At 42.7% G+C, this 25,435-nt stretch overlaps 1 protein-coding gene across 1 annotated transcript in view; it reads right to left on the minus strand.

Annotated features, from left to right (window-relative positions):
• Window positions 1-2,126, minus strand: part of pard3ba (par-3 family cell polarity regulator beta a) — a 116,202-nt gene extending 114,076 nt beyond the window's left edge. The window contains exon 1 of the mRNA XM_055059534.1: window positions 1,671-2,126. Within this exon, the coding sequence (XP_054915509.1) occupies window positions 1,671-1,787 (117 nt within the window). The 5' untranslated portion in view covers window positions 1,788-2,126. The remainder of the gene's footprint in view (window positions 1-1,670) is intronic.
• Between the last annotated feature and the right edge of the window lie 23,309 nt (window positions 2,127-25,435).

Here is a 25,435-nt window from a genome sequence, read left to right on the forward strand (position 1 = left end):
CAAGGAAAAATGGAGGGAAAGCAGAACAAAATATAAGCAATACAGGAAAAGGTCTGGAAATATAAATATTTTTCTACAACTTTCAAGGTTGAGACATAATTTTTCATTCTTTCCAGACATGAAAAATACCGAATATCTCATACTTTCCCCAGCTTCATTAGGAACTGTGTTTAGAAAGTCTCAGTTACGTTTCAAAACAAAGATAAGGACAGAAAAGCCATTCCATCCCCAGGCTCCAGGCCACAACTCGTCATGTCCAGAGGAAATGAAGGCTTTGCTGCATCCTTATAATGCAGAGTGGGTGGAGAACATCATGACGCCGTCATAGAGAGGAACAATGTAGAAAAGGTTCAAAGAGATTACTCATCAGGATAATTACTAGAAACGTTCTGCAAACCACAGCCATAAGACACACAGAAACCTGACCACAAACCACAAGTTTCTGCTCAAACTCATGTTTCAGAGCTCTGAAACCTGGATTAGCTATGACAAATTTGCAGTTTTTCCCCGTCAATGTCTACATCCATATACAATATTTCAATTTGAAACCTAGAAGATTGGACAAACCTACTGAATTTAGAGCAACAGCTACAAGCAGCAGAGATTTGGGATTTTTTATTTTAGGAGTGAATGGATGAGCTTTCACTGAGTAAAGGCACCTGTAATGACATTTAAACCAAAAAGAAGAAAAGGTTAGTTACAGGTAAAAAGAACAAAATCTGACAGGTGAGGTCACCAGAGGAAGTTTGTGACAACCTTTATAACCCAAATGAAGAGGTGACATGCTGAAAACACCGAAACTAAAATGACAAAATAATTTTATTAAATCAAAAGGTGCCAAAAAATCTGTTTAATGGTGTGAACTCTAATGTGTGAAACTGGATTTTAAGAAAAAATCTTTATTCAATGACGTAAAATATTACATAAATATGACATTCTGAGATTCAAGTCATAATTTTGAGGGGAAAAAAAAACAGAAAATGATCGTCCAAAATGTGAGGCAAACAAGTCAGAATTCTCTGAGAATGCATGAAAATGGAAAAAAAAAATCCTTATAATATTCAAAATAATATTCAAAATACATATATATTCAAAATACATAAATATTTTGAATATTATAAGTCCTGCAACTTTCTATTTGAAATATACTGCTCGAAAAATAAAGGGAACACTCAAACAACACAATATAATTCCAAGTAAATCAAACATTTGTGAAATCAAACTGTCCACGTAGAAAGCAACACTGATTGACAATCAATATCACCTGCTGTTGTGCAAATGGAATAGACAACAGGTGGAAATTATTTTCATATTTATTTCATACATTCAGATCTAGGATGTGTTATTTCAGTGTTCCCTTTATTTTTTTGAGCAGTGTATATATATTTTTTCAAAAGACAAAACTCACTAAATGTCTGCACGTTTAGTGGAAATTAAATACTTTCCAAAAACAAAACATTTGAAACCAATTAAACCTGCTAGTCAATGCTAGCTGTCAGGCTAACAGCGCGTCACGTGACCCACCACCTTGTTTGAGGTGTTTGTAACAAAATGACAAACACGACTGGAGTGAAACAAAACGTTCGTGAAGCGAAAACGAAGCCTGCAGTTATTTATGAACTCACTTTAATAAATAAGGTTTGTTAAGCGTGTTTTTAACGCGCTCTTACCTGCTCCACTATCCTGCGGTACCTCCGGGTGGCTTGTTCCACTAACTCCCGGACGGTCCATCCAGCTTTACAGGGAACCACCACCGAGGTGTCCCCGAACGTTACGGTGACTTTCATGGCACCAGCAACTCCTCACCGTTGTTGAAAAGCAAGCAAATAAATAAACTGAGTCCGAGTTTGACAGGTGCGAGGAGCCGCAGCTGCGGAAAAAGCACCTGTCCGTCGAGAAGCGGAGCAACAGGTGTGTCAGGTCGCGACTAAAAAGAAACTTTTTCTCCTCCCCCGAGGTTACAGAGTTTTCCTGCTGGGTGAACACCAGAAAACACGTCGGGTGTTAGAGCTCGAAGAAAACGGCGTATGCCGCTGGGAAAAGGTTTTTTTTTTTTTTTTTATGTCATGCTGAGCCGAGAGCGCAGACAAACCAAAAGTGAGACGCAGAAACCCGGAAGAAATCACAGAGACAGCGCGCGCCCCCACTGACACGAGCCGGGTTTACCTGTGTGCTACCTATGGATACATTTATGGGAAAATAGAAAATCTTTATGAAAGGGGTAATGTGAGAGTCGTGTTCACTAATTGAGGTTGGTGTAAATAACTTAACATTCTTAGTAAATAAAAAATAAATTTGCCTTGTGAAGTTGAACTATTGCTGAATTTGTCAGGTAACATCACTCATAACTCACCTGTAAGCCAAGGGGCGGCTGGACTCCTGCAACTTTTAAACGCTTCTCTCCTTCAACACACCTGAATCAAATAATGACGTCATTGGCAGGACTACTGAAGTGACTAAGCGATTTGATTCAGGTGTGTTGGGAGCCATCTAAGAGTTGCAGGACCAGGATTGCCCACCCCTGCACTAACCTCAACACATTTTAGTACATTTTTATATCATACACCACAGCAATTACGTTTCTTTATTGTTGTTTTTTTTCTTTTTTTCAAATAAAATCTAGTAGAGTCCACTTACTTTTCTGGCGAAGGCCTTTGCTGTTCCTATTTCAAGTTGTTTACATCCCTATAAAGATCTTTAAAAGCACACCTCCCTCTCATCCTCCTGACATTCTCTCCACTCATCACAGATTCTAATTACCTCACCATTACTCTGTGTCATTTTGTGTCATTAGGTGTGTTGTGAAATTGCCTTTATGGATATTAGCAGCCGCTGACAGGCTCCTCTTCCTGCGCCTCATTCCCTCACATTGTTTGGTTTTTGTGCTCTCTGGGATTTCCTCCCCATCACATCCGAGAAAGAGAGAGAGAGCGACCGTTGCAAATGGATTCATAATTGGGACAAGCACTTTTCCCTCTTTCTTTTTGTTTTCGTTTTTTCTCCCCCCCAACCCACCGGCATGCTTTACACCCAAAATGTGCAGAGTGGAGCACAGAAAGCACTAGCTTTTCATCTTTTCCAGTGTAAACAAGGTGAATAGACTAAGAAAAGACAGGACAAAAAGATCCTTAATTACTAAAGCACCATACAAAAATAAAAATACCCTGCATATTTGTCCTTAATCCCCTGAATTTTCCAGGACAGAACAGAATTACAGCCCAGTTTAGCACAGTGACCCAGAGGGTTCATGATGGCATCAGGCAGTGCAACTCCTGTTTGGCACCACTTGAATCCACACATGCTGACTGTAGTCATATTTAATCAGCTGGTGCATGTACATCTCTCTATGTTGCCGAAGTCGATGCAACGCAGGGGTGATGGAAGATTGAAGTGTTTGGTTTTACCTGAAAGAAACTGAACAGCCTGTTCTTTTATTTAAACGGTTATTTGTTCCAGGCTGGCACCCAATTGCACATTCAAAGAACTTCCCGAAATGTGAAATGTTCATGTTTCATCGAGAGGGCCCTGAAGCCGCCTCCACTTCTCCAAACGAAACGCATGCAAACCTTCTCCTGGACAGAGATTGTGTTTTAAATGTTTTATTGACAGAGGAAGTCAAACAAATCCCCGCAGCAGATGACCATTAAAAATGAAAAACCCTTTTTGAAATGTTAATGCACTGTTACTTTTTTATTGCTTGGAGATAAAAATAGAGATAAGTTTGACATTAACAACATTAGCAACAGCATTTACCAAACCATACCTTTAATACAACTGCAAGCATGTGTTGGATTAATATTGTTTACTAAAAATACAATAGGGGGAGACTGTAAAAAATATGAAATATTAATGTTTTGCCTGTTTTAGACACTTTTCAATGTGAGATTACATTGATGCATCAAAAACTGAATTTATTTCAAGACTTTTTTCATGCATGTTGGTCATTGGCATGAGCTAAAGCACTGTTGCACAGGTTGCAGAACAGGGCAGATTTTTTCTGTTTACTTTTACGTAACAGAAGCTCATCAGTCTTAAAAAGGAGAAGCAGGTTCGGCCGCATTCCCTTCCCGTGGCGTCGCCTGCTTATCTTCACTGCTCCCTTTTGTCGACTCCATGATGTCATGTTCTCCATGAATGCTGAGCTCTCAGCGTGCCCCGGTGTTTACAACTGTTGAGCAAATTCAGCTTGAAGACTTTGCCTCGTTTTAGTCATATTTCGGCTCAAACTCTGTTACAAGTGGATACTCTTTGAATGGTCTATTGAGCCTTTTCTTTTTTCTTTCTGTTTCTCTGGCTTTGAGTCTTTTGAATCCCCCCCTCATTTGGAAGTGAGGCACACTAGCCAAAGTGTTGCTCGTCAATAACAGCCCAGTGATGGTTTTTGTTGTTTTGTTCATCGCTTTGAGTGCAATTTGCCGAGCTGGGTTGCCTGGGTCGATAGCCATGTTGATTTGCTTTCAGCCTCCAAGCAGCGCTTCTTTTCTAAAGAGCAAAATTGACATGTTCTCAGCAGCAGCGCCACCACCCTTGTGTTTTAGCTCAGTATGAGACTGAAGCCGGTCGATAGCCGAGTCTTGCCTCACTTCCTGCTGCGATGCTTTACAATTACGGAGTCTGAATCGGTATCGGGGATTACTCGCAGAAACCCCGCTCTCGCTTTCGTAAACGAGGGGGAAAGACAGCACTCCAAAACACGAGCTCCGTTCAGCATGAGGATTTCATTTTAGACAGCAGGTGTAATATTCATGCTTCAAAATTGCATTTCTTTTGTGTGTGACAGCTACAAATGGCCTAAAACCTACTGACTAAAGCGCTCCCCCTAAGAACCACAAAAGCCAAAGTTGCTTCAAATTGTTGCCCGGGCCTATCACAGTGGTTCAGAGTGAAATAGGCGTCATCATGTATTGACAGAAAAAGATGCAAATTGACTTTTAAAGAAGACAAGGAAAAAAAACAACAACTACTAAATGGATCTTTGTGAAGTACTCCACTTCCTTTTTAGGCTGGATGCAGAACACAAAGAGAAGTGAGCAGACAGTGAGGGGAAGTTGGAGCCATGGTTGCTGTTTCCAGCCTGCAGGAAGGAACGTTCAGTGGAAACATTGAAGCAAGATCTCAAGACATTAGATGGGAAGTCCAAGCCGGGATGCAAAAGGACAACGACCATCAGCAAATCAACAAATTTGCATAAACTTTTTAAGACATTTTTAACCAGCAAATTCAGATACAAGTGATGCGACGTGAATATCTTTGACCATTTTTGCAGTAAACCTTTTGCAAGATATCTTCTGTTGATTGCAGAATTTCTGCAGTCACTCAAATTTCCACAGCTGCATGAAGGCTGACTTTTTTGTTATTGTTTTTTCCTGTGTCTGATTTCAAATTCTGCTGGGGACTTCACACATCCCTCTCAACAATCAAAAGCATGTTGTTCACTCTCACTTCAACAGTCAGGAGCCCCAGACTGATTGAAACAGGACAAACCATCTTTAAAACGCTGTAGTCCTAATTTCAAAGTTCAGATTTTGCAGTTTTTGTTTGAATTTCCCTTTGTGGTTCAAGCTGATAGAGCTGTTTGTCTTTCTGTCGTGTTTGCAAAGAATAATTCAGCTGCAGGGGAAGCAGGTCAAAGAAAAGACGAAGGGGTTTTGTTAATCATTTGCTCTTGGATGAGCTCCATTGGCGAGAAGCCAGAGTTGCTTATTTGATGATCTTCTGGATCAAGAGGTCACAGAAGCTGCAGCACAAACAGGGAAAACAGTCTGCAGGTAATCGCAGACGGAACCAGGATGTGAACTTATCAACCACGCCGATTCGTCGGCAGATATTTTCACACTCTTCCTGAGCAGGAAGTGCGTTTTCTCGTTTCCCACAGCAGCGCCGCCACAAAAGGGGATGTCTTCTTTCCATCTTCGACTGTTGCTGCACACACCTAATTAGTCTAATTAGATTTTTCTCAGCTGATGCCGGAGTGTGACAAAGCACCCTCCTCGCCGCACTCTGATGGGTGAGAATGAGACTTTATATATTCTGCAGGCAGGTAGCACATCACACACTCTTTCCTCTTCTCGCACACATGCATCCCCTAATGGATCAAATTAGCACTCTGGCACATGAGCCATGTTTTTCACTCATTCTTTCACCCCCACGCTTGTTCTGCCTGCGTATTTGTCTCATTTTCCTCCCCAGTTTCCTGCAGTTCGATGGGTAATTAAAAATCTTACACTAAGACGAAACAAAGTTGTTGTAATTCAAGATCATTACGGCGTGGCGGCCTCCTGGCTTTGAGAGGGTGGGGGGGGGGGGGGGAAAGATCTCCTTTTTGAAATCCTGCCGCTTCGAATCCATGGCAACGGCTGCCACATAACCTCATTTCCCGCCTAATCACAGAAGAGGGGACTGGCGAACATCGATTTAGACAATTACAGAGCGACGTTAGCAACAAAAGAAAGCTAGGCAGAAGCAACGCTTTGGAAAAGGTGAAGAGAGGAGGGGGCGCCTAAGTGCTTACAGGGGAAAAGAAAGTGAATGTGGAAGAGAGGACGGGGGTTGAGGGCCTACATATTGAAACCCTTTAATGGCTCTAAAATGGCACCTCTTTCCTTTGCATTTCAGAGTGTCGTTCACTTCCATCTTACGTCCTCATTTCTGCCCGCTCTGCCCGAGCCGCCCGTCTCCTGCTGCGCTGTCAAGCAGGTGATTTCAAACGTGGCCCCTGTGTCTTCACAGGAGATTCTGGTACATATTATGTTTAGTTAATTAGTTTCGGCCTTTATTGTCTGGGGTTTTTGCATTCAAATTGACAACAACACTTTCATTGATCCCAAAAGGAAATTGAATGTTGTAACTCGTTTAATTAAGCAGTTATTCTAGATGGTGATGATTGTGGGCAGGAAAGATCTCCTGTAGCAGTCTGCATTGCACTGAATTTGAAGGAGCCTGACTGAAGACACTTTCTCTGGCAGTCTTCATGAAGAGGACAATCAGGGTTGTCCATAATTTTCTCAATTCTTTATCATTTTAACAAGAATCTTTTCAGCATCATCTCCACTAGATAAAAAGCTAGTTATGTTAGCAGTTGATAGCAACAACAAAAAAGGGATAAAAATACTTAAATCTTACTTTTAATTTCTATTTACATGTGCTTATTTTTTTGAAAAGCTTATTTTACAACCCTTGATTTCATTGGCTGTGGTTTTAACCGACATTTGGACTTGATTTTAAGATAATGACAAATTTAATAAATTACTACAATTGTAAATCATAAACAGTTCTCTCTAAGTGCAACATCATTAATCATACAAGGGTGTATTAGTGTAAGGAGTAATGATACTTTGCAAATATTTTCATAAACGGCTTCCCCGTTGCTAACAAACAGCCTGGAGGTCAATTCATTGTTTTCAGCCTACAGCTCAAAGGTCAAAAAGTCAGAAAGTCAAGAAAGGCTGTTCTGTAATAACAAGGGCTCGTTATAAGGCGACGTTACCTTTCGAGCGGGGTCGACGGTTTGTTTTGACTGGTCTTCTATGTGGTAAAACTGTGGGAATCTTGTGGCAGAGAATAATGTTTAGTCTAGACGTGCACAAAACTCCACTTTGGGTGCAGGTGTATGCACATTCGGCCCTGCTGCATGTGCCAGCAGTGAGGAGAGAACTAATGACAATCTATCGACCGAACGCCACCAATTAAGTTATGCAAATGCACTAATTGCGAATGCATAACAGTCCGGCCTTGTCACTTAACCCCGTACAACCTGTTTAAAGGTTTCTAGCTTACAGTAGGAGACGGACTGAGCTGCATTTTTCAATGGGAGATGAATAGTTGGAGGTTCGGGCAGAAAAAAAAGAGAGGGAGAGATCAAAATTACCCTGGTGCCAATCAAACAAAAACTAATTATCATTCCAAATCAGCACAAAGACGACAAAGAGTCCTCTCGCACAATGGATCTCCAGTCTAGACCAGAACAATTACTGCATAATTAGTTCATCAGACAACCCCCGATTTGATCCAGCTTTGATTTGCATGCAGATCTGGGTCGGAGGGTACCCACATGATGTTCCCACTGCCTCAGCGAGGGGCGAGCGAGGGAGGCAGACCGAGAACGGGAATGAGTTTAAACGTCGACTGGAGTTCAATAGGAGCCATCGCCGCGATTCAGATTTTCAGAAGATGGAGAATCAGAGAGTTGGAAAATGACTTCTCTCAGCTAATGCACTGCAGACCAGAAAGATATGAGTTCTTTTTAACCCGTCTGCCCCCAATTTAAATCTCCTGTCTTAGTTTGGGGCCCAGACTGTGATCTCTTCGCAGGCGTGACTGCGCGACACAAGTTGCCATTCCCTGACCTGTCCGGGCCTGATTCAATAGCGAGGTGGCGAAAGCGCCCACGATCGACGACAAGGGGAAGAAAGCAGTCTGGGCTTGCCGCAGTGGAAACACCATGCTGCTACTTTCTTTCTTTGAAAAAATAAATCAATAAAATTGAGATCTGATCATTTTTCCAGAGAGAAAAGCCTCGCCGATTCTGCAGACTCTGAATAGGCTGCGATTGCTCGCAACACAAAGGGACGGGGGCACAGGTAATGACCGTGTGCCACCCGGCAGCCGCCACACGGCGAGCTGGCTGCCTCGGCCCTTTGATTCGGGAGCGGGGTTGCCATGGCAACGGCGCCATTTTGATTGGCGCCACGTTTAACTTCTTCCATATGCATTAATTTGAATAATTTGGCTTTAACAGGCTTATTTTTTCAGTAAAAGTACAATTCATCATATCCTATCAATTTTTTAAAAATTATTCCAAGCATTTTCTTTATTTCATGAGTATGGCTTACAGCTCATTTAAACCACACATTCAATTTCTCAGAGAATTATCTAAAAAAGAGGACTTTCAGCAATAAGCCTGCCATCTTTCTTTGTGGCACAGAAAATTCCTGTGTCTCATATTTAGTAGCTTTAACATAAGCGACGTTGGAAGAACAAGTGACTGACTTCAACTTCACCCTGTTGGAATTCAACCTCCAACTTCTTGAATCGGCCCAGATTATTGCTGGTGCACATTTTTGCTAGCACACTTTTTCCTTCCACTCAACTTTCTATGGATAAGCTTGGATATGCCATTCTGTTCTGTGATATTTGAAATTTTTGAGAAACTGAAAAAAATGCTTCAAATCTGTCCCTGTGTATGGAAGACAAATTCTGCTATAATTAACTTAATTGCCAAGATCTTGACTGCACATGACTACCCCAGAGAAACCCGATTAAAAAAATCCAAAGCACAAAGTTTGCAGGAACATTCACTTGTTCCTGCAAACAAATGAATGTTTGCAGTAAAAAATTTTGGTTTTTACTTCCTAAAATTAACCAACAAACAAGCCAAATTGCCAATAATTACACTGTTTTCTAATCTTTGTCTTCTTTTTCTCACCTTCTTAAATCACAGTTACATTTTCCCAAAGCAGTTACATAAATATGGATGAAGAAGACACAGCCGCAGCATGGCCTCACGGGTCGATCGCCGGGTTAAGTCCAAGCTTACCCTCCGCTTCTGGAAGACTACCCCAAGCTTGTGGGTAAAAGAAAAAGCTATTTTTGCCCTGCTTCTCCTCTGAAATTAGCGTGCAATCCATACGCTGTAGCTCCTCAGCCAAGCCCACAATTCGGTCGAGGGATAATTCCCTTAATTACTCGGAGACGCCTCTTTAATTCAATTCGCACTAAAAGGAGCTTTTCAGAAGGAGAGTAAGGGAATGATAGTAATTTTGACACTATTTGGTTCCCATTCGTTGATGTAAGGAGTTGTGCTTTTTTTTCTTTTTCTTTCTTTCTATGAGCAATAAAATGATGTCAGTTATGTCTGTTGTGACAGTTTTGCTCTTGGAAGGAGTGATTCAGAAGCGAGAAGCAGTAATAGCAGACTTCAACTCCCTTAGCAATAGAAATAGTTCATATTGATCCCATCATCCTGTCTAACTTCTCTCTCTCAACTATTGTTCAAATCTGAGACTGGCGCAATTTATTCTGTAATTTTTTTGTGTGTGTTGTGGTTTCGAAAAAAGAAATTTATGAAGCCCCAGTTGAGACATTTGTGGAGAAGTTTTATTTTTATTGTTATTATTTTTGGTAAAATGAGTAAAAATTGGATTTTACTATGATGTACAAGTGACTTAAGCTTTGTATCATTTTATAATGTTATTCACTCATCAAAAACATGCATGGAGAGTTGCCTTGATTCTTTCATGCATGTTTGAGTAATCCTTCAATCTCCATTCAGTTGTGCAGGAGACTAGCCAGCAGCAATTAGCAAACACCTGCTGGACCTGCAGAGTTCAGCAGGTGAAGAGTTCATCATTACGAGCAACGTTGTGATGCTGAGTTTCAGGAAGATGAGGAGTTTTTAAAGAGACAGAGGCCCAATTTCAAGGTGTTAAATGTCCAAGTCAAATTTCTTTCCAGTCATATGTGATATATGCAGCATTTTTATCACTACTGAAGGGAACAGAGTTACACAATGGTGCTATGAAATGCTAATATCTGCCAGAAAAAAAACCATAATGCTACACTTTTAAACTTTTTTACATTTTGTCGCAAACAGTTTCACACTAAGTAGTGTGCAGTTAAGTGGAAGAGGAGTGGATGATTGACATTTGACATGCTTTGTCTTTTTGAGTTCTGAATACCACTATAATGGATCATCTCCTCTTTCAAATACTTTTCATTTTTACCCAAAACTATCCGAACTGATGAATGGGTTTTTATTTCTTTGTGGGTTTGCAGACAACAAGCTTAACTTTGACCTCTAAGAAGCAAAAAAGAAAAAGAAAGAAGTCCCCGAGCTCCCAGCCGCCATCGGTCTTCACAGCATCTGGACATGCTTAACATGTTTTCACTTGCTGGTGTGAAAATGCTCTTCAGTTTCCCCTTCGACTTACAAAAACATGTGCTGCGTTTCCACCAGATTTACAAAACATTGGCCCTCCGTTCACACATGTGTGCGGCTCTACATGCATGTCATTGTAATTCAGCCTGACGTGTTTGGTGTCTTTGGAAACTGTGAGATCTTGGGGAGAATTCAGAATGAAGTTCAGTGTTTTCTTGTTTTTTTTTTTTTTTTTTTTTTAACCATATGCTTTCCCTGTGGTGAATCTGTGTGGGCTGTGGAAGTTCAGGCAGATCCAGGCTGGCGGCGCTCGCTGGAAACAAAACGGCAAAATAATCACACGGGTGTTGTTCCTGGGAAGGTTTAGGCGGATGAGTAATGTGTTCGCCCTGGGCAAGGCTGTTGTTCATATGGAGAAAGAATTGAGATCGTATCAGTGGTGAAGGATAGTCTCATGCTAAAAAAAAAAATGAGCTGAGAAAAGGAAAGACTATTATTCAAAGAATTGTTCTTCAAAGAAATGAGATAAAATTGCGTTTGAGGTCTTGACCCTGAAAATAACATACAGTATGGCAAATTATTTTCTCTGGTATTAAAATTTATTGGTATTTTAACTTCAACCATCAATTATGACACTTTCCAGTGAGTTTTCTCTGGGTACTCCAATTTTTTTCATACGGATCAAAAATAAGCTTCTAAGGCTTTTGATTGGTTGCTTCATCACTATGACGACTTGCCATAATTGATGGAATCACAAATTTTGCTCTGTAGCAGAAAATCCTGCATCTGTTCGTGACTTTAAACTGAATCACACTTGAGCTGCGGAACGACCCAAAGAACGCACCAGAAAGTCCGTCTCTGAATAGTAAAAACAAACAAAAACATGTGAAAATGACACTTTTATGGGTGGCCTAGTCAAAGTCCAGTCTTAGCTTCAGACAGCAGACAATTTACTCAGATGTTTCTGACTATTCAATAAAGCTTTTCTTGATCATCTGAAAAAGAAACAGCTGAATACATTTTTGAAGTCAAAGTTCATAATTCTGAAAACCTTTTTTTTTCCCCTCAGTAGCGATAATTCTTTGTATTTGACAGTTTTGAGGGAAAATATGAATTTGTGGATTATAGTTTTGTGCTAATTGGAAAAAACAAACAAAACAAATTTGGGACGCAGGGGCACAAGTGGCCTGCAGTTTGGATATTTTAGGCTCACAGGCAGCAGAGAGTGAGAGGATGAGGCCTTCACTGCTGTGGTCATCAGGTTGCAAATCCAACGTACCCGATGCTAAAACCCGCTGCAGGTGAGGTCTCGTTTGCTTTGCTGACCACCTGCTCCACTGGAGCATGCTCTCTGCTTTTATGCATTTGATACAGCCAACCCTCCTCTCTCTGCGCTTCCCTTCACTGACCTGTCAAATTGCCCGTTGGAGTAAAAGTTGGTGGGGCCTGAGCCAAGGTTTTTTTTTAATTCAAAAAGAGCCCACAACTCGTCTGACCTCACGTCTAAGTGACAGGTGTCCACGGCTCTGGGTGTGTGTGAGCGTGCGGCGGGTTGCTGGTCAGACGAAAGATCCTGCTAATCCTGTCCGTCCCAGAGGACGGGCCGGTGTGACTGGGTAATTGGCCACTGACTGAGCAGGAGCGCTCTGGAGGCGCTGCTTATTGAACCACTGTCACAGAGAGAGGAAGCAGAGGCTTAACAAGGCTGGAGAGGAGAGGAGAGGAGCCAAGAGGAAAGACAAAGAGTGGAGGAAGAAGGAGGAATGCAAATGGAGAAGGAGAAAGAAAACGGAGCAATAGGTGGAGGGAAAGGAAAGAAAGAAAAAAGCTGAAGAGAACTAACAGTGGTAGATTTTAGAATAACCCTAAAGCCACGGCTTTCTTCTCTCTCGGCTGAAATGTGACACTTTCATGATTACAGTGGACACTCTTTGGGGGGTGAGGTGGCTTAATCTTAAAAGGATGAGCAGGTAAGGGGATGAGAGGAGGGTGGAAGTCGTGGTAATGGAAGTCTGGGTTAATGCTTCCCTCCTCCAGCTGGCCAGCCAACAAATTGCCTTGTAAAAGCAGAGGTGATGGATAAATAAAGAATAAAATAATAATAAGAAGAAGAATAAAAAACACTATCCCTCCAGCAAAATTGGCTGTCATTGGATTATCCCCCATAAAGCAGGATTTGGGTGAGTGTGGAGAGACTTTGCGGTGTGTGTGTGGCCACTTTGTTGCGTCATGTCGACGGCGACAAGCCGCAAGACGGCTGGCAGTATCAGAAAGAGTAGAGGGAGGAAAAAGAAAAAAGGATCAGATGAGCGATCATTGCTTCATCAGTTCCATTAAAAACACCAGTGGCCTGTAAATCAGGCTGTCACACCAACACACACACACACTCACACACACACGCACACACACATCCAGAAGACCTAATAAAAGATCCAACTCGCACATTGTGAGGATTCATTACATGTTCGTCTTCAGCAAATTCTCATTTCTGCTAATTTTGATGACGATGGCTCACAGGTGATGCAAACCCAGAATTTATAATCTCACAAATTATTGAAATATTGCATAGAGCCAATTAAAAACAGTTTTTTTGATACAGAAATGTTTTATTAGTCAATCTAGCCTGCATCTCAAAGACCAGAGATGAGAAAGAGTGTAGATATTAATGTCTGTGGAAGCGCTAAGAAGCCTTCCATTGTGCGTATTAATTCAAATTCAAAAATAATCCCAAAGTTAAATTAAATGTTGTTGCAGCTCATTAATTCAGATTCTTCAACGAGTTACTGAAGATGGCCATGGCTGTTGTGTCTTATCGGTGAAGAAAGGCGATGGACTGAACACACAGCCTGGATGGACTCCACAACTCAAGAATTAATTATTCATCTGATATAGATTAACCGTGCAACCACGCCAAGTAGAAATTTCTTTATTGGTGTCTGCATCGGTATTTCAGTTTGTGCTTGATGATGGACATTACGTCTCCTGCAGACAGGAAGGGACAATAAGACAAGCTGGACAAGGTGGTGCAGAGACGCAGGTTTTGCCCAAAGAAAACTGAGGTAACCCAGATTGACTTAAGTGAACCGGTTCAGGGGCCACAAAAGGAAAACTTTACATGCTTTGCTTGTGCATGTGTGGCTTTTCCAGGGTTTCCCAATTGGACTGGCGACCAATTCAACTCTGTCTTTTCAGCCTCAGGAGCAGCCTGGGTTCGGTTTAAAGGATCATTGTGCTCTTCGCTGCCTTTTTTGATCCTGCAAATTGAACCGTGAAGAACAGGAAGTCCACCCCCGCGTCTTCAGAGATCAGAGTTTAAATTCTCGTGGAGACTCCGGTGGAAGACTCAGTGCCCTGCTTGATTACTTCATCAGTGCAGCGGTAAGACCAGCTGCCCTCCAGGTGATCCTGCTGCAGAGCCAAACCCTGAATAGACACTTTTTTTTCCCTTTTCTTATTCTTATTTTTTTGTAATCTGATATCCTCTGGAGCTTCAGAGAGAGGCGGATCTTGAGAAATCATAGATCTGTCACGGTTGAAGAAATGATACGAATGGGAGAAAAGGTCAGAGGGAACATGGGAAGATAAGAAAGGGATCAAGAAAAAGACGAGTGTGGAGGGTCGTTGAGTGGGCAGGAGAGGAGCAGCTTGTCCAAGCCAAAAAAAAAAACAAATCAATAAGAGCTTGACAGTCAACAGCATGTGGGTGGTTAATGGCATAATTCAAGCTCATTAGCACAACATTTGACTTGACTGCTTGACCCTCATACCCGATCATCCCACTCTCACAGTCCTAAAACTTTTGACAGATAAAGAACCAGCTGCGCTCATCCAACCTGACAAGCCCCTCAGTCATTTGCGTTACGGTGAATAAAATACAACCGGAAGCTCCCATATTTCTTGTTTTGCTCAAAATTGCTCTTCCGTAGCTCCTTGTCCAATATTCTGCAGCAGAAATGCATTACGCCATCAAACGGAGAAGAAATGTCCCCAAAGCCCCCTGTCAGATTTCCGTGCTCCCTTACAGTCATTCAAAATTGAATTAAAATGACTGATAACACCCAATCAATGGGAGTAATTTCTGCAAATGATGCGGCGCAGTTTGCAGACTGCGGCCACGTATTGATTCAGCGGCAGCCTGCAGTAAAGCCATTCATCTTCCATTAAAAACAATCTGTTCTAATTGCCCCTAAACTGGTTTTTTAGCACCGTGGAAGGGAGGAATTATCCCGAGCTACAGTGTGCGGCAAATTACACGTCGTTAAAATAAGAATATATTATTGTGTGCAGTCATCGTGAGTTCCTGGAGGTTTTAAATAAAGTGCGGTAATGTATGAGCTCATTTTGAATTCCCTGAGGTTTTGTTGATTGCAGCAATCATAAATAAATAAATAAATAAACAACGTATCTTACAGTTGCGGCAGAAAGTGTCTTGGTTGAGCAAAAAAAAACTCTGCATGCTACTTTTTTAAAAAAAAAAACAACTTTCATCTCTACACTTAAGTTAATTTTGTATCTGCACAATGCTTGTTTTGTTTTGCAATGGTCAACACAAAGTCAGATTTAAGGAGGAATATTACAGATATTTTCTTTTCTACCCTGGTTAGTCTTTATTCCTGATGATAGGTGACTCTCTGGGCAACAGCTGTTCAATCAAACCAGACTGAAAGTCTTTTGGTGGACGAGAGTCCGAGCAGGCGTGAGTCAACTTGGGTCACTCAGAAGCCAAACTGCCCACAAAGACGAAACGGAAAAGTTTTATTGCGTTCTCAGCTACCACAAGAAGATGACTCACCATGACTGAACTACTTGACTTGTATTGATTGAGTTGCTCCTCAAGCAATGTTTTTTATTATTATTTTTTTTTATGAGAGCTTCAGGCTCATAAACAGTGAAGACATCAGGATGTGTGGAATGAAAGCCAATTTTAGCTCAGGCTAATGCATGATGACTAACTTCTGCAAGAGTCCGGATCAGAAAGTTTACCATTCGACAGCTTCTTCCAGAACCTGTGACTTTCAGTAGCAGTGAGTTCTCTCAACAACATTTAACATTTCTCATCTGGAATTTCTATTTGGTTTTTCCAAGCTTAAGTGAAAATCCAGTCTTTTCCAAAGAACTTAGGAATCCTCCATTAATCAGATGATCAGATACATATACTTCCATAATCTGAGGAAACATAATTAAGGGCTAATCCATCATTCTGAAAACTGTCAGCAGGGACCACCACTTGTGTCCTCCTTGTTCTGCAGTGAACCTCGACTTACACAGTCCACCCTTTCCTGTGTTCAGCTCAGTTTTCCATAATCAGACATCGTACCATGAGCGCAGCCTAATAATCAAAGATAATTTGCTGCTTGGGGTTTCAGAAAAACTCAATCCAGAGCTGAAGCTTCATCCATTTCCCCGATAAACGCTCCTCTAAAACACATCCATTCGGTTTGCTTTGAAGGCAGATTTGCATCACTGAAGTCTGCGATCAATCCGCACGCCATACCTGAGAGATAATTGCACAGAAAGCTTTGCTGTGTCAATACGGACAGCTTATGTCTGCATCAGGAGCAGCGATTGCTGCAGTAATGAGTCCGTCAGGTGATGCTGAAAGATTCAAATGGCCTGTGCGGATGAGGAAGAAGACCCTCTGGTTGCAGAGTCACAGTCACCACCGCAGCTCCTGAATATCGACTGAGTCTTGTAACCCCATCGGTCTTTCATGCAACGGCTGGGTTTTTGCTTCCAGAAGGAAGTCACAGACGACTGCATGGCCACGAGCGAAGCTCCCGGCCAGTGCAGGATTTCTTAATTATTTTATTTTTTTTCTTTTGACAGGGTTAACAGACGATCAGTAAAGAGTGGCTCCCCGTGGCCCGTCTCCTTCTTTACCCCCCATCTCGGCATCAATCAATACCTGTTAACAAAAGCTCTGCCGGCTTTCTCTCCACTCTCTCTGCACTCTTATTCATATTTCAGGACGTTATTAGAGAGCGCAGTGAAATGTCAGGATCTTTACAAGGTAAATATCTCTGTGAATGTCACGGGGAGAGTCAAGGGGGGTTGGGGATGTGAGGGGTGAAAGTACTTTCCTCCAGTGCCGAAGTCGGGGAGCTGCCAGCGTTTGGGGCAGGAGTGATGTCTCTGCCAGCGGCTATTTCACCAAGTCGTTTGTTTCTGCCGTGTTCTCAGTGATCACATTGGTGTGGGAGTTTGCATTTTAATGTCTGGCTGCAGCAGGAAACTGAGGGAAGATTTAGAACAGACAAGAAAATACCAGAAATATCCAAGCAGAAGTGGTTCTCGTTAACAGGGTGCACATGTAGGAAAAGTCTAATATATCTTCCCTTAAGTTTTGGGGATCATCTGGATGGGATTTTTTAGGCAAATTCTGTTCGGTTAGCAGTGCTGTTTGCCTTGCAGCTCGCCTATTGACTTGTCGTCCTGTCAAATCATTCGAACCAACCTCAAATGAGACAAGAGGAACCTGCAGGTGCTTCTTGTGACCTCCTGCATGAATCATCAGTGCACTGTTGGGAGTAATTTTGACAGGCAGAGTCATCCTGAGAAAGCATGGATAGCTTTGTTCCTCGGTAAATCAGCATCTTTTATCAACAAAGATTGCACAGATTTTGTACAGGAAGCTGGAATTAGCAGAATACCATCATATTATAAACTGCTGTATTTTCACTCAGAGCTATTTAGGCAGCACGAACCTCTGCTTTCTGAAACCACAGCAAAGCTGAGGATCGCAGACCCAGATTAAAAAATTCGAGGCTGTGTCTTCACAATCCGCACAGTGCCTCGCAGGAGCCTCTCCTGTCCCTACGGCTGGTAAATCAGCCGTGTTGGGGAAGCTGTATGTCTGATCAAAGCGGTGAACAGAATGCATCCAAAGCAGGTACCCAGGCTGCCTTTACAGCTCATTTCAAGTTGTATGAGGGGTACAATGGGCTCCAGTGAGGGCCCTCCTGATCCGGAGAGGAAGAATTGTCTTCTTTCTCTTCCCTTCTCCACGCACATCATCAGGGATCGGTTGTTATTTTTGAGTTGCTTGGTTTCCCCCCACCCTCTTCTCTTCGAGGCAAACAACTGCATGATACCTCCAAACAACCAGCTGAGAGAACAGAAAGAAAAGACGAGGAGGAACAAAGTCTTTGCATTCCCCGGTCAGCTTCCAGGATTGTTGGACGCCTCCGCTTTAGTTAGGTAACAGCGAACAAGAGCAATCAAAGATTCATTTGACAGGAAGCAAGGCACAAGAGAGCCACTTTTCCAGAACATGCCTCTTCATGGCTGGTGACAGCGAGAGTGACAGCAGCTCCTGTATGACCTCATTCGACTGATGCCTGCTTGAGACGACGTCTCCTTTCTGTTTCTGACAGTCTCTTGTCTCCACTTTAGCTTCTCGCTTCCTGACCATCTGGGATAATTAGGAGATCCGTCTGACAAAGCAAGCCCTGACTCTCTATTTACCTCCCAGACGAGCTCTGTCGGGCCTGAGCACTTACACTTTGTCAGATAAAAATTCATCTCTGTTTTTTTAACAGATAATTGCCCGCCTTGCATTGCGGCGGCTCACGTTTCAATTCGAGGAGCCCGGGCCGTGGAAAGACGCAATTTGTCTCTGATAATTACGAGAATTGTGAGGAACTTGTCAGACTGAAATCTCCCAATTATGGTGTCCATTTAACATCTTACCTCAGACTCCAAAATTGATCCTTTAGGCGTCGCCAAAGCCTTTATTTGCAAGGCTGATGTGGCGCGTAAGCCGTGAGCTGAACTTTAAGAGGCAGAACAACCCTCGGCTTACCTTCCATCCTGCGTATGATGACTTTTGCTTGCAGGGAGGCTGCCGCAGCCTCTGACAGGCGCTGCTGAGTGAACCTCTGATGCCACAGTGCCACCTATTGATGACATTTTAAAAAATGGTGCTAAGAGGCACATGCCTGGTCATTTCAGCCCGATATTGCCTTTTCCATCCTGCTTATGTGCAGTACAGTTTGATTTTAGGTTTGTTCCTGAACTAGAATAAGAGGAGTCAGATGTAAAATGATAAACATGACAATTTCCGTCTCCTATTCTGCAGTAAAACAGCCTGTTTGCTTGGAGAACCTGTCGATTTGTCTTTGGTAAAGTAGTTTAAGCGCTGCCCAGGTCCTGGCACAAAGGGAGAGAACAAAGCAGAGCAAATCTCTCATCCTTTGCAACTGTGTGCAACTAATCTTGTTGCTCGGGCAGAGACGGGGTCTAGACATGTCGCAAAGGCAACAATCATCCATCATGTCTCATTATGCCGTTTAGATGTAATTGCAAACCCTAGAGGATCGCTCCATGCACTATAAAAACGCACATGCAAGCGCACCACAAGCACCTGGCGACGTTGGAGGGAGAGAGACGGAGTGGAAGGGTGGAATATCAGTTTTGGCTGGGCAGACCGAGAGACGGAGAGCAGGCAGCACCTCCATGCACATTTCACGGGCAATCAAATTAGAGCTGGCGTTCGATACATCACTGACAAATTGTTTATTAAACAAAAGGCTTGAATTGCAGCCGAGCCGAGAGAGATGCAGGGGAGTTCTGCGCCCTTGTAAGGAAGGCAGCTCGTTCTCCTGGAAACGTGCCTTTTATGTCCGCTTTCTTTAAGCAAAAGTGTTTTGAGTTCCTGAGGGCCCACCCACGGCCCCCAGAGTCTGTGGTCAGAAGCATCCAGCATAATGTTAAGATGATGTACTCATACCATTTGTTTCCTGTCATTTGGTGTATTTAAGAGTCAGGGAAGCATAATACTTGCATATTTTCCAGTAAATGGAGGCCTAAACCCAGTGATTTAGAAGGAGCCGGATGCACTTATTGTCACACTGGAAAGGATATGTGGAATCGAACTGGAGACGGCTCCAAAAGCAGGAAGCGGACTATAGCGAGGGGCATTATGGGTAAATACAACCTCAGCAAATGTTCGAGTCGAGCTGTAGCTGGAGAAAAGACTCACAGTGTTTTGCCAAAGACAAAAGGGAAGTCCTACAATCGCGAAAATCTGAAAATTAATCTCCTTTTCGGAGGTTCTTGGTGCACAGGCGAGGAAGCGAATGTGTTCCATTCGATTTGCAAAGCAAAGTCGTTTCTGTTTTTTACACACTTTTCTGAACTGACTGATCAAACTCGTCCTGAAGTTCTCTCACTGTTTTCTAAACTCGGAGAAAACGTTCAGTTTCCATGACTTTTTCAACTTAAACTTTGGAAGGGTGTTGCACATTTCATGTTCATCTAATTTCAAAGCTAAAATAAACGACTCTCCGACATAAATGGAAGATATTTGAAAGAGCTGTGTGTTAAATATTCCAGATGCTACACTAACAAAACAGTGACTGATTCACTGGTTGGAATGAAACAAGCGACAGCCCGATGGCGGCGGCGCAGGCTGGGTTTCAGGAGCTCTACTGGATGTTCTGACGTGTTTTGACTCCTGGGTTCCCCACGTCGCGGCGTCTGCTCCTCTGCTTGTTCGGTGAAGTCACACAAATGTTGTGCGTTAGCAGCTTTATTTTAAGGCAACAAAAAAAAGAACAAATCGCCCAACCGGCTCTTGAACCTGTCTGTTACCGGCTGCGGTAAATCACAGCGCCGGTGGTCCATGAAGTGTTTACCGTACGCTGACAAGAGCAGTCAGGCAAGTGAGGAGGAATGCCAAACAAAAGTGAGGAAACACCGTCCTCCATCAGAGGATGAATGTGTCAAGCTTAGCAAATATAATTGTCCACTGTGGGAGATTGTTTTTTTTATACTTTGTTGGAGTGGAACGTTACCTGAAAGCTATCTTTGGCAGGAAGTGGCGAAATATCATCAGATTAGGTCTGCTGAGGCGGCGAGGAGAAATGAAAAGTGTCTCCCGCCTCTGGGGGGCTTTGGACTCCATGATGCTGGGTTGCGGTCGGGGCTAAAAGGTCAACTCCTCGTTTCTCCCGCCGACGCATTGTTCCTCCGCCAGAGGTAACGGCGTCTGTCAATCAGGACCTTTGCGGCGGGACACAGGCCATTCAGAGGCCGCCATGAGAAATGTCATGGATGTTGAGATAAAAAAAATACAAATAAAAAATGATGTTTGGCATTAGGTGGAGTTTTGGCCGCTTCATGCAGACATTTTCCAGCTTATGTGTGGTCGGTAGGTGACGCGGCGTGTGTCTTTAAAGCAGAAGGTTGTGCAGAGGCATGTTGGTGACTGATGGACTGTGCTGGTTTCGCTTGTTGGTTCCACCGGGACCAGACTGGACTGCTGTCTGTTAACCCTCACCCCGAAACATATTTTTCTTTCCCCCCTCTAACTCCCACACATGGCGATGGCAGCATTTAGTCAGTCGCTTCCAAAGAAACTAAAGGTTTTGGTTTTCAACCTGTGGCTTCAGCTCTAGTGTGATGTACGTTATTATTTTCTATCAGCTGCCAACAGAAAACAAATGGAAGTCAAAATTTTTATCACAATATTTTGTGGCACTATTGCATTTAATTACACTTACAAATATATTGATCTCTATCAACACTCTGATTGAAAAACAATCAAATGATATAATGACAGCTTGTTTATTCTTGTAAACAATCATTAATTGGAGTTTATTGTGACAACCAAAAACCTAAATTCTTATCATGACTAGAAACTCACCGCAATAAATGATAAGCGATACGCTATGATACGATACGATACGATACAATACGATAAGATGTGATATGATACATGCCCACTCCTACTGGAGAAACAAATAAATTGCACATTTGTGAAGCGTTCTGGTAATAATTGGCCCAGTTAGTTCAGGTGGATGATTTGAAGCTGATTTATCCTCTTGGTGTACAAAAAAAAAAACAACCTTCTAACCTCAAGTTTTCACAAAAAAAGCCCTGCTTTTTAAAACTTCTCCACAACAACAAACACTCCTATTTCTTGGCTCTCTTGCCGCGTCTCGTTTTCCACAAAACTCGACTTCGTAGGCTGCTATTTGAAGTAGTAGCACCGGAACCGACGCCAGCTTCTAAAAACACATGCTGGAAAGCGAGGCAGTCGCTCCCCGCCCCACACAGATCCATTCAGCGCCGCACACGCGGCGACAGAATGCTCCGAAATCCACTGATCTCGCCCACCACAACAGCAGGCCATAACTAATCCATCTCCCACTACATGTTTTTAATGAGCCTCCATAACCATAATCCGTATGGTGCAGCGTGGCTCGGGCCCGATCGAACTGGGTTTTTTCTCACTTTGTGCTGTCAGCAAATTGTGACAAGGGACACGTGTGTGTGTGTGTGTGTGTTGCTGTCACAGAACATCTGCGTTGTTGGTGTGCCATCGCAGCTGACGCTTTCCCATCTGGTGAGGGAGAGAGGAGTGTGTGTTTATCGTCGAAAGCGGAGGGCTCGTTCTGTTTACCTGCCCTCGTCTGAAAACGCAGCAGGATTATCGGGAGCAGGAAATGATGGAACCGCGGCGCGTGAACGTGGGCCTGCATGTGGAAACAAAATGGCTGCCGGGGCCTTCTCAGAAACCCCCAAAGGGAAGCAAATTAAAGCCCCATGGGGCCAAATTAGAGGCAGCTAACCAAGTTAGAGATCAGCGGCGAGAGGGGTCTGACTGGCAGGAATGGACTGATTTCAAAACACACACACACACACACCCACGCACACACACACACACCACATCCACACACCTGTCTTTGTTTTGCCAATGATCAGGATAAGATAAAAGCCAGTTCCTGACAATAGCAGCCTCTCTTCTGTGGAGTCTGCAGGGAGATCCTGGAACGACGCTAACATATTCCTGTAGGTCGGCTTGTGTTAGTGCAATACATTTAAACTGATTTAAACCTCAGAGTGGAGGCTAATTTCTCGGAAATCCCATTAGGTTTTCATTCGTCCATGCATTTTGTTCTCACTGTAAAAAGTTCCTTGACGGAAACCAAAAATAACACCTCTGTGAATGTAGATGAGACTCAACTAAAGGGTAGATTAACACACATTAAATGAAATTAATTTAAAGCACCTTGGAATTAATTTCACCCTTTTTCTGCTTATTTGTCATCTTTCTACTTCCTCCTGTCTTTCCTTCGTGTAGATCACACCTTGTTGCCTTTGACATGGATTAAAAACTGCTCAGTTGAAAAAAACTGATTATTTGGGGCATCAGAGTAAAAAGGGGCTCAAGATAAACACATGCCACACTATTCAGACATTTCTAAAAACCCCCAGAAACACTTAACATCTTCCTTTCACTTTCAAATTATGCTTAACTTTGTGGCTTCTCGCGTGTAATGACAGTGATGCATTGTTAGAAAAGCATCGCTTTTGTTAATTCACCTGCAGTCCGACTGGGTCGGCTTTTAGATCGAGGTGGAGCTTCAACACAGACCACCAGCGCCACCATCAGGATGAGGCTGGAACGTCAGGGTCATCCGAAAGTTGATGTGTTATCATTCACGTCTTAAAAAAGAAAAAAGAAAAGAACTGATTTGTATTTGTATGCATTTGTTGAGATGTTAAAAAGCTGAAAAACTTGGAAATCACACAGCGTCGTAGTGATGCCACTTTGAAACATCATCCCCATCAAAAGACTAATAAAAACAGAGAGCTTTGCTTTTTTCTTGTGAGTGACAGATGTGCGCACACACACACACACACACACACACCCATATATATAAACATATCTGGTGGTGGTGACATTTGTGAAGGTGGACCATCGTAAATCTCCGTTTTATGAGCAGTTCCTGCTGAACCCAGCAGACTGCTGACCACGTTGACTTGACATTCAAGACCGTAATATGTCAAAAAAAAGAAAAAAATGCAGACCTGGATGTTTAAACTCCCTGAGAGATGTGATTGATTTGCCTCATGAGGGCAGTGAAAGGCACTCGCTGCTGGAGGTTGGACTTGTTTCTGTTTCTGAGATGAATTTGCTCGTCATGATCATCGTCAGCAGAGGCAGAGACGTCCGAGTCCTTATCATATCCAGATCTACGAGAGAGAAATCAATAAGTCGGTGCAGACAATAAAAAATAATGAATAAAACTGAGATATTTCTTTATTCTAAATGCAGTTTTATAATTGTTGTAATATTTTTGCTCCACAGTGGATCATTTCAGGGTCATGCTGATCTTCAGGCATCAAACATTTACTTCAACTTTTTTTGTCTTTTTTGTCTGTTGTCTTGTTTTAGGTATTTGGATTATTTCTTTTGATTTGACAAAAGTTTAGGCGTCCTTTATCTTTCTGACAACTCACCAGCATCTCGGTCTGCACAACATCAATCAATCTGAGTGATCTTCCAGGTTGTGAAGCCGGAGCAGCCCATGCCTGCGCCAGCGGAGACCGTGTTGGTGCGCTGCGGTGAAGGAAAGGTCAAATATAACTTTCTAGGTAATGGCGGCTGGAATTGATCAGTTGTGTCTGTTTTGTCGTCTGGTTTCCTCCTGGTCTATGTAAAAACGGCACACCGCTAATGTCACAGCCGATGTGGGATAATGTTAATTTTGTTGAATAAGGAGAACATAATACACTCACGAAAATTGTGTACTTGACAAATGGCGACGTAAAAGTCAAGTTTATCACTTGGGAACACTTTTTGGGATCATGTTTGCACAAGATGAAGATGATCGCAGTGAGCAGGAGCGACAGCAGGCCTCTGTGGACGACGTTCGACTTTGAATAGCAAACAGAACAGCGGCTCCACTTTGCATTGCACCTCATGACAGGTGCAGGTTTAAAAATAAATCAATAAAATAATGATTTATATCCAGAAACTTTAAAGTTTAAGACTTTACAGCCAACTCTTGAAAATGCTGAACAGGATGAGGTGAGATTGCATGTCTCGCAGGCGGGAGCTGACCCGGCAGGGTCACCCTCACGGCAAGGCGATCAATATCTTCCTGATTATGGTTTCTAATTAATTCCAAATGGATAGCAGATAATATCAGAGCTGAACTGTTCTTCTTAAAAGTTAGTTTTCCTGCACTCTGATTACTTTAGAGAAGTTGAGCCAGTTTTCTTTTTTAAACTGTATTTCACAGACACAGACCCTTATTTGTGCTTCTGATCCAGGTTCAATTTCTTTAATTCCTCCTTTCATTTTATTGACATTACCGTATCTACATCAGCCCAGACCAATCATCTTCCCTTGGGCATCATTTTAGCTTCATCTAATCAGATTGATGGGCCCGACTTTGCTTTTCCACTTACTGTGCATGTTTGTCGTGTGGATTTGATCAGAGGCCTGGCGGTCACTCAGGGCGATCATCTAGAGAGATGATGCACGTGGAGGCGGCAGTGATACAGGGCGACCATGTTCCTCTGAGGGTCTTTGTGGACAGCTGTGTGGTCACCAATCCAAGTTCTCACCCCAGTTACTCCTTCATCATCGTCAACCACGCGTGAAGCGCCATGGATTAACTGTGGGTTGTTTTTTTTTGTTTGTTTGTTTTCAATCTGCAGATGAATTAAGGTTTAGGGAAGGTTTGTGTGTGTGGTGTGGTTTCTATATGTGTGTGTGTGTGTGTGTGTCATTCCAAGGTGTTTGACTGACTCTAAGCTGACAGG

This window comes from Poeciliopsis prolifica, unplaced genomic scaffold (assembly GCF_027474105.1).
Source record: "Poeciliopsis prolifica strain line A6 unplaced genomic scaffold, Auburn_PproV2 SCAFFOLD055, whole genome shotgun sequence".
NCBI lineage: Eukaryota > Metazoa > Chordata > Actinopteri > Cyprinodontiformes > Poeciliidae > Poeciliopsis > Poeciliopsis prolifica.